This window comes from Mandrillus leucophaeus, unplaced genomic scaffold (assembly GCF_000951045.1).
Source record: "Mandrillus leucophaeus isolate KB7577 unplaced genomic scaffold, Mleu.le_1.0 Scaffold3, whole genome shotgun sequence".
Taxonomy (NCBI): Eukaryota; Metazoa; Chordata; class Mammalia; order Primates; family Cercopithecidae; genus Mandrillus; species Mandrillus leucophaeus.
The window spans coordinates 12,258,698-12,268,808 of NW_012103142.1; the positions used below are offsets into that span (position 1 = coordinate 12,258,698).

General features: G+C 50.3%; 1 protein-coding gene across 2 annotated transcripts in view; it reads right to left on the minus strand.

Annotated features, from left to right (window-relative positions):
• Positions 1-1,199: 1,199 nt before the first annotated feature.
• The window catches only part of TCTE1 (t-complex-associated-testis-expressed 1), a 16,470-nt gene continuing 7,558 nt past the window's right edge, over positions 1,200-10,111 (minus strand). For both annotated transcript variants that reach the window (XM_011986843.1, XM_011986844.1), the window contains exons 2-5: positions 8,602-8,971; positions 7,014-7,582; positions 3,169-3,618; positions 1,200-1,425 (exon numbers count right to left, since the gene is read on the minus strand). In XM_011986843.1, coding sequence (XP_011842233.1) covers positions 1,216-1,425; positions 3,169-3,618; positions 7,014-7,582; positions 8,602-8,878 — 1,506 coding nt within the window. In that variant the 5' untranslated portion in view covers positions 8,879-8,971 and the 3' untranslated portion in view covers positions 1,200-1,215. The remainder of the gene's footprint in view (positions 1,426-3,168; positions 3,619-7,013; positions 7,583-8,601; positions 8,972-10,111) is intronic.

Sequence of the window (10,111 nt, forward strand, 5' to 3'; positions counted from 1 at the left end):
AGACTCTAGGTTGCCTAGACAGGCATACACATGCAGTCACTCCCAAGCCCCCTTTGGTGCTCTGCTTAGCGTCTGCTTAGTGGAAGGAGTCCCTGGAGAGCAGGCACTCCTGGATTGGGGTTGTAGCCCATGACCTGCCCTTTGGGGACACAGTTCTGGAGGCTCTGGGCCAATCAATCAGCCTGAGGAGGATGGGGAATGGCGCTCAGCCTGAATCAGTCAGCTAGGTCTCTTGTGGCCCTGGGGGCTGATGTGATTCCTGTAGGTGTGGCCCCAGGGTGGACAGCTACAGAGTGATGGGGACTCATGGAGGGCACCTAGAAGGCTCCATGTGGCCTGGGGACAAGGGCTTGTGGGGTGGGCTGGGCCTGGCTGGGGAGAAGACAGGTCTCTGTCAATTGGGTGCATCACACTGTGGCCTTTTTGTCGTGGATTTAAGCGCAAAGATTGTACAAATCAAACTGGTGGATAATAAAGTTGTGGATGACTCACTGACTTCCTGTCCCAGTGTGGCACTTCTTTCCCTCCCTCCCAGGGAAGCTCTCTGGGATGGGTGGCAGGAATCGTGTCATCCTTCCCTAGAAGTCATCATCTACAGCTGCCTCCCCAGAGGAGGCCACCGGGTCTGAGTCCCTGGTGTCATTTCGTTGTCCCCTTCCCAGGTTGGGGGTTGGGGAAATAGGGGATGGAGTGGTCTATAGAACTGGATCACCTAAAGCAGAGTCAAGCAACAGGGAAATGCATCTACAGGGCTGAGGGTGGCAAAGAGAGCCAGACATAGCTCTGCTGTAGCCAGAGCGTGTGTGTGTGTGTGTGTGTGTGCGTGTTTGAAGATCAAGGATCTGTTTGGTAGAGAAGAAAATGGTGGGGAGGGGAGTCAGGGAGGCAGGCAGCCCCCATGGGAGAATCTGGCAGGCACAGTCCCTCAGACACCTCTCTGACTTCCTATTCCTGGAAGAAGTTGGTCATTTGTGGGGGTTCAGTAATATCCTTTCCCTGGGCACAGGGGCTGGGTTCCTACTGCATACCCTTTCTTCCCCCATGCCAGTCTCCCTTTCCTGCCTCATGTCTCCATCCATACAACCCTTGATCACTCCAAGGATATTCACGGTCCCCCTCCCCGCTCCCTCTGAACCAGAGTGATACTCTGCAGCAGGCATGGCAGGGGTATGAAATGAGGGACAGGGCTGGGGCCATAATCCAAGTCAGGTCATTTTATCCCACAGAGTTCTCAGGGCCATTGGCAGTGATGGTTGACATGAAGTGGCTGGGATTCAAGGCCCGCTGGCGGGCTGCTTCTCGGTTTGCATAGAGGGCCTGGCCAATGAGGTACTCGCTTTCCTGGGCCACATCTGACAGGCGCAAGTCAAATTCCAGGAGGGTCTTGTTGTCCGACATGCCTTCCAGGAGCTGCTTCCCACCGTCCTGGGAGAAGGGTGCAAAGGAAGGGGTCATATACATCACTACCCAGGATCTGACATACATACTACACATTTTCATGTAGATGTGACTAAAACATAAAGTTTCACAAAACAATACTTAACCTTTTTGTGACGCATGTTGACATATTCTATTCTTCTCCATTTGCAAAATGGTAGCCAATACCCACTAAATTGATTTCTCAACCCTACTAGCTTGAAAAACATGAATCTCTGGCAATGATGAGAATTCCATTCCTTTGGTTCAGCCATGGGCATGTGGGACAACTCTAATGAGATGCGAGGGGGAAGCTGAGAGGGGGTGGCTTCTGGGAAGGTTCTCCTCACTCCAAAAAGAGAAGAAAAGGGAGCAGGTGTTCTCCTGTTTTCTGCCTCTGGGCATGTCCCTATGTGAGATGTCAGAACTGTGGCAGCCATCTTGGGACCAAGAGAAGCACTAGAGAGGCCTTAGCCACGAGGCTGGGGTGGGCAGAGCAGAGGGTGGCACTGAACCCAGGGGTTTACCAACCCTACAACCCTCTAATTCTGGTTGTGGGAGACACTGAATATTCCTCCTGCTTAAGGCCATTTCTGGTTAAGCTTTTTATTACTTGCAGTCAACAGCACCCCCTCTAGAAAATGTGTGTGTGTGTCTGTGTGTGTGTGTGTGTATGTGAGTGTGTGTGCATGCACACGTGTGTATGTGCCTGTGTAGGTGAGCAAGGTTCTCATGGGGAGGTTTAGCAGAGGGTTCAGTGACCTAACGGAGGGCCCCGCTCAATGGTCATCACAGCTCCAACCCCTGCTGGGTTGGGTGGGCTAGCCCCAATGTGAAAGAATTTCATGTTGGGAGGCAGAATGCCACCATTCTGTGGTTGTGACCCAGCAGTGTGTTGCAAAGTCAATTTAATGGGTCACAGAAGCATTTAAAAATACAATAGAGTAGAATGTAAAGGAAAATATCAGCATATATCACAAGTCATAAATTTCAAAATTATGTTTATGTTGGTGTTCATGTAAATTGCATTTTTTTTTTTTTTTTTGAGATGGAGTCTTGCACTGTCACCCAAGCTGGAGTGCAGTGGCATGATCTTAGCTCACTGCAGTCTCCGCCTCCTGGGTTCAAGCAGTTCTCCTGCCTCAGCCTCCCGAGTAGCTGGGGTTACAGGTGCATGCCACCACACTGGGCTAATTGTTGTATTTTTAGTAGAGATGGGGTTTCACCATGTTGGCCAGGCTGGTCTCAAACTCCTGGCCTCATGTGATCCACCCACCTCAGCCTCCCAAAGGGTTGAGATTATACGCGTGAACCACTGTGCCTGGTCATAAGTTGCATTTCTTACTCTCAGACTTGGTTAGGAAAGTTTGAGAGACACAGTCTATTAGAAAGGACTCAGGCTTTCAATCAATCTTGGATTTGAACCACAGCCTTGCCACTTTCTACTGACTTGATGCCCTTGGGCAATTCATAATCCTCTCTGAGACTTAGTGTTCCATCTAGAAAGTAGGGTTAAATATACTTAGTTATATACTTAAATATATTTAGAGTTAAATACGCTTAGGGTTAATATACGGTTACTTAGGTAACTGTAAGGATTAAAGGAAAAATAATCACTGGGATACACAGTATTTGTGCATACTCAATGCAGTATGTAGTATGTAAAGTCTGTGATCTTCACAATTATCCCACAAGTACTCCTGGCAGTTGGATTCCACACCCACCCTCACAAGCCCAGAGTAGGTGGCTCACCAGCCCGATGTGGTTGCAGGACAGGTTGATGCTGGTGAGTGTGGTGTTGATGGCGAGCACCTGCGACAGGAGTGTGGCGGTGGGTTCAGACAGCTCATTGCCACCGAGGTGCAGTGTGGTGAGGCACTTGTTGGTCTGCAAGGCATGGGCAAGAGCCTGGCCACCCTCATCCTCGATGCAGTTGAGACGTAGGTTGAGGGAAATGAGGTTGGTGTTGTGTGCCAGAGCATGAGCCAGCGACTGGGCACCAGGCGCACGCACCTGGTTGTTGGCCAGGTTGAGCACACGCAGGCGGCTGTGGCTCAGCAGCTTGGCAGCACCTCGTGCACCACGGTCCCCAATGAGGTTGTGTGACAAGTCCAGCTCCTCAAGGACTGGGTGGTCCAGAAGACTTCGAATTATGATGCGTGCTTTGTCATCATCCACCTTGCTTCGGGTCAGCTTGAAGATCTGTGGGCAGGCAGAGGGTCTATGGCACCTGCCAGCCAGGGATAATCAGCCTGCCCACCTAGATCTTTGGCAAACTTGGCTCACCTAGTGTTGGCCACCTGGCTAGGTCATGGAGGGGGCCAGGCCTACCAGCATGGCAGAGTAGTGTAGAATTGGTGGCAGGGAGCAGGGAGGAAAGATCACTGTTTATTGAGCAATTACTACATGCTTGGCTCTTTCTTTTTTCTTTCTTTTTCTTTTTTTTTTTTTTTGATGGAGTCTCGCTCTGTCACCTAGGCTGGAGTGCAGTGGCACGATCTCGGCTCACTGCAAGCTCCGCCTTGCGGGTTCACACCATTCTCCTGCCTCAGCCTCCCGAGTAGCTGGGACTACAGGCGCCCGCCACCACACCTGGCTAATTTTTTGTATTTTTAGTAGAGACGGGGTTTTACCGTGTTAGCCAGGATGGTCTTGATCTCCTGACCTCGTGATCCACCTGCCTCAGCCTCCCACAACGCTGGGATTACAGGCACGAGCCACTACGCCCGGCCGCTTGGGTCTTTCATAACCATTATCTCTAACCTTCAGCATCTCAGTGAAGAAGAGAAAGTTCTCTCCATTTTGCAGATAGAAAATGGAGGTTTACATTATTTCCCAAGAGTAATACAGTGATTGAAGCAGTGGAGACAGGTTTGGAATCCAAGCCTGCTTGAGGCCTCAGCCGCTCACTGCATCCTCCTCTGCCAGCCAAGATCCACCAGGGCAAGGAGAGGACCTCTTTGAAGGAGGTTGCCAGGGCAAGAACCAGGGAGAAAGTGGGGAAGTGGAGAAGCAGGAAAAGGATGAGATAAAGGAATGAAGGAAAGGGGATGGGGCTGGCAGTATGAATACTGTCCATGGGAGCCTCTCCCCCTCACCTTCCTGCTGGCTTGTCCTGCTCCTCTCTCTCCCTTGAGACCTCTGAGTGTCTGACCTCTCTCTCCCTACCCTTCAGTTCACTCCTCTTTATGCTCCTCTTACCCAGCTGAGTCTTTTGTGTCTCTTCTCTTTTCATTGCATCTCTCTGGCAAAGCCCTACCCTGGATCAGCCCCACTCTCTATTTTCTGCATGCCTGTGCGCAAGCAACTGACAAAATAGAAAACATCAGCTGACGGGACTGGTTGCTATCACTGGAACCACCAATAGGCTTGTAACGCTGCATGCCAATCTAACTATATTTCTCTGGCCAAAATACCTGCCTATAATCTACAACAACTATTTCAGCTTTTTGCAGCCTCCTCATAATTCAGGGGCCTCCTTGCTGAGCTCCCTCTTTCAGCAGGTGAACTCTCCTCTTGCCTTCCCAGCCATTGAATGGGAACCTGTCATTTTCCTGATACCAAGCACTGACTTATTGGTCTATGAACCCGTGCCTCTCTTCTACATTCATCCCCTTTCTTGCAACTGGATGGAACCTTACACTGGTTTTAAACATGTGTGAGTTATTCTGAAGGAACCCAAAGCTCTCATCTGTTATGGCTGTACCTTTCCCCCTTCACAGCCAAGTTCTTGAAAGAGCTGATCACAGCTACCCATTCCTCACATCCCACTCTCCCCAGACACCACTGCTATCTGGCCTCTGTTCCTGCCACTCCACTGAAATAGCTCCCCCTCGGTGACCTCCACGTTCACTAAATCCAGTCCTCAGCTCTATTCCACTCCGTTGCTCACTCCCTCTACTTGAAACATACCCCTCCCTTGCTCTGTGACACAATGCCATGTCCCGCATTTCCTCCTCCCTCTGGCTTCCTGGCAAGCTCTTCTTCCACTGAGACCACATGCCAGGCCTCTCCTTGTCTTGCTTTTGGCTCTCCCCTGTGAGACTCCATCCAAATCCAGGGCTGCAACTGCCACCTTCATGAAGACGGCATACATTTCCACATTCAACTCAGACCTCTCATCTGAGCTTCGGACCCTCTACCCGACTAACAAAATGACCCCTTCTTTGAGATGCCTCTAACTGAAACTTACACTCTTCCCCCTCAAAACCGATCCTCTTCCCACATTCCCTGTCTCTGCAAATGGCCCCTCCAGCCATCCAGCCTCACAAGCCAGACGTCTTGCACCTCACCTCCTTCTCCTTCCTTCTCCTTCAGATCCTCCCTATGCCAGTGTGGCCCGTGCATGCCAGACACATGTCTGCCTAAATATGTCTTGACTCTCTCCACTCCTCTGAGACTCCACAGACACTACCCTCGCTGAAATGACCCTCACCCTCACCTGGATTTGGCAATGATCTCCTAGGTAATCTGCACGTCCACTGCTGCCCTGCCCAGGCCATCATCCCTCACAGACGGAGTGACCTTTTCACGTGTGAAATCCAGTAATGGTACCTACCTTTTTGCCTAAAACACTTGGATGGTGTCCCAGAGCTCCTAAGGATAAAGACAGCCTCCTGGACAAGGCCTCCTTTACCCAGCAAGGCTGACCACCTCATACTCTGTGCCAGCCACACAGTCTTCTCTTTCTCTTTGAGCTGGCCATGTTCACTCTGCCCATAGAGCCTGTATGCACTGCTTCCTCTGCCTGGAATGTTCCTCCCTCTGAGACTATAACTCCTACTCCTCCTTCTAATCTCTATGTAAGTGACATTTGTTCAGGGAAGCCTTCCCCTGCAAGGTCAAATGCTCCTTTATAATCTCTCATAAGAGTATCTCTTCTTTATGGCATTCATCCCAATTCAGGGGTACCAGAAAAAAGTACAGGATGCCCAGTTAAATATAAATTTCAGATAAATAAGAATGCCTCATGGAATATTCAGGACATATACTAAAAATTATTTGCTCTTTATCTGAAATTCAATTTTTTTGGAGACGGTCTCATTTTGTAATCCAGGCTGGAGTGCAGTGGTGTGATTGCAGGTCACTGCAGGCTTGAACTCCTAGGCTCAAGGCATTCTCCTACCTCAGCCTCCTCAGTCGCTGGAAGACTACAGGTGTGAGCCACCGTGCCTGGACCTGAAATTCACATTTAACTGGATGTCCTGTATTTCCATTTGCTAAATCTGGCAACTCGATTCTAGTATCAATTTTATGTTTATATGATTGATGATTAGTGCCTTTATCCCATCAAGAGAGTTAGCTACAGAGGGCACAAATGGCACAATCTTGCTCATCCTTGAATCTTCAGCACCTAGGACAGGGCCTGGAGTGCATATGTTTGTTCAATGAAACAAACTGGTGAACTGGAAGAGCAGCACCTTGTTCATCTCTACACCCCCAGAACTGTGTATCTTGGTGCAGGGTGCATTAAAAACACTTGGCCAATGAAAGAGAAGGAAATGGGAAGAAGGTAACAATAGAGGAGGAAGAGGAGGCGAGAGGGAATCTGAGAGATGCGGAGGAGGGGTTGGGGGAAGGCTGGGAGCAGACAGTACCTTGAGGGTGTGGCACGCCTTGATGGCGGCTGCCAAGGAGTGGCAGTCGCGGTAGGTGAAGAGGAAGAGATTCCACTCGAAATTCATGCCGCAGTCCTTGACATCGTACACCAGGTCCAGCTCCTCCAGGTGGCTCAGGCCAGCTACCAGATCGCCCAGTTGATAGTGGTCAACGGTGGGCTCCTCCATCTCTCCCTCGCTGCCTGAGTCCGACTGGTCGCCTGGCTGGAGCTGGGCCGGGAGCTGCACCGGCGGAAGGAACTGATCGACGTGGACCCTGCGCACATAATTCCTGCAGAGGGGCAGCAGGTCGAGGATCACCGCGGGGTCCGTGGTGCCTGGGATAAAGTGCTTTAGCAGGTTCTCCAGGTGCCGCTCGAAGAACATGCGTTTCCAGCTGCCGCCATGGTGGGCCACGTGGCACACGGGCCAGCGCTGCATGCAGCAGCGGAGCCAGTAGTTCTCATTGTCTATCAGGTTGGCGGTCACAGCCAGTGGTAGGTCAGGGGACAGGTGGTTCAGGACCTTCTGCTGGTGTTCCGGGAGCATCTGCTTCAGGATAGGGTTATCTTTGGGAACAGAGGAACGAAAGCATGGGGTCACAGTGTTGGGGGACACCTCAACATGATGCCTCAGGCTGGGCCTGCCTGGGAGCACCAGGCAAAGGGAAGACCCTTCCCTGCCTAGGGGATAGACAGCCTCTCCTCTCAGGGGGGATCAGGGGGAGGGTGGGACACCAGCCTTTAGCTTTGGGATGTTCCCTGCCTGAAGGGGGACATCTCAGCATCTGTTCTCAGGGAGCTCTCAGACTGAGGAAGGCTCTCAGGTCCAACTCTCAATTATCACCTGGTCTGATGGGGAATACAATTCCTGAGGTCAGAGGCTTCCAATCTTATTTGATTCATCCATTTCAAAACAAGAAATTTTTTGAGCACCTACTATGTGCCAGAAACTGGAGGTACCACTATGAGAGACTACTATGTCCCACGTGCTGGAGATATAAGAGTAAGCAAAACAGGGTTCTTCCCTTTTGGAGTTTACATTCCAGTGAGGGGAGGCTGACAATAAACAAGTAAAATGAGTGAGACTGGGTGACAATAGTTGCTGGAGATGAAATAATGGCCCTGTCCTCAGACAGCGCTCCATCTGGTAGGAGAGGCTGGCAACCCATCTTTGAAAAGGATCCATATTACAGAGCACAAAATACGGAACAAACCAAGAGACCTTACATGGCATGGAAGACTCCATCAGAGTGGAGGGTGGTTCACTTGGGAAGGCTTTCTGGAGAAGGAAGTAGATATGGCTCAGGCTGAGTTTTGTTGGAGAGAGTGGAAAAGGCAAGGAGAGGGCAGAGGCATGGAGGGTGCAGTGTGGGTGGGAGCCTGGTGGGATCTGCCAGTGGGAACAGAAGGAGAAACTACCTTGGCCCTGGGTGGAAGGGAAGTGTTGAGTAGGTATGAGGATGCCATACGGGAGAGCAGGGGCTGCCCCAGGATCCAGGTTCTGCAGTCTTGGCTCCAGAGGGTCCTCACCCACCTTGCCCCACTCTTGGCCTTCTTCTTCCCACCCAAAGCAGGGACAGACTCACTCTGGAAGTTCCTGATGATGTGCTGAATGCAGAGCTCTGTGAGGAGGGGCACGATGGCCAGTGACCACTCAGGATCCTCAGCAATGATCCGGCGCATCCGATGGAAATTGGCCCCAGGATGTGGGTTCCTGGACTTTGCAGAGACTGGTGTGATTGAAGGCTTTGAGGGCTGTGGGCCTGTGCTTGAAGTGTGTCCGCCAGTGGAGGACTTGTCCTGGGTGGAGACTGAGGAGTGGCTGGGGTCCAACAATGCTGATGTTGTTACGGTATCCTGCATGCTGGAGGCTGGTAATGTAGGGGCGGGTGGCCCCTGGATGGCCTTATGACAAGAAACTTCTCAGACTGGCAGGTCCTTGATACAGGTAGGGATCTGGAGCAAAAGGAAGAGGTAGTGGTGTTACTTTGGAGGGTCTTGGTGGGCATTTACTAAGAGAGGTGGTACAGAATAGTGCTTAAGGATCAGTCCCTGGAGTGAAGCAGATCCAGGTACACATCCACTGGTTATCTGTGTGACCTCGGGCAAGTTACTGAACCTCTCTGAATTTCAGATGCTGCCTCTTAGAAATGAAGGTCGCAGTTCCAGTAGGATTATTTGGAGGAGTGGATAAAATAATGCATCCAAAGGGCATAATATATTATCTGACACATGAAACTAGCAAGGAGCAGCCCAAAATTTTAGATAATAGCTCTATAGCAATTACAGTAATTGCTCTGTGCCAGACAATCTTTTTAGTTCTTTATGCCTATTAATTCATGTGTCCTCAGAAAAACCTTTTTCAGAAAAGCCTTTTTCAGATAGGCACTTGTATTATTCCCATTTTTCTGCTGGGAAACTAAAGCACAGAGAGGCGAATTGACTTGCCCAATGTCATGCAGCTTAGAAATATTACGGGTGGGTTTAAATTCAGTCTGTCAAATTCATGCTCTGAATCCTACATTGGACTGGCCCTCTGAGGGTGAGGGGTGTATATTGCCAAAAGACAGGTATAATAAAGAGCCATTCAACTCAAAACAGGACCCTGCACTAAGTATTTTATAGAACAGCAACTGCCTGATCCGTAGGATGGGGTTGAGAACAGCTCTGGCCAACAGAAATATAATGCAAGCCAAAATGCAAGCCACATATGCTATTTTAATTTCTTTAGTGCCCACATTTTAAAAAGTAAGGAGAAACAAGGCTGGGCGTGGTGGCTCATGCCTGTAATCCCAGCACTTTGGGAGGCCAAGGTGGGTGGGTCACTTGAGGTCAGGAATTCGAGACCAGCCTGGCCAACATGGTGAAATCCCATGTCTACTAAAAATACACAAATTAGCCGGGCATGGTGGTAGGCGCCTGTAGTCCCAGCTACTCGGAAGGCTGAGGCATGAGAATCACTTAAACCTGGAGGGCAGAGGTTGCAGTGAGCCAAGATTGCGCTACTGCACTCCAGCCTGGGTGATAGAGCAAAACTCTGTCTCAAAAAAAAAAAGTAAAGAGAAACAGGTGACATTAGTAGTTTTTTTTTTTTTT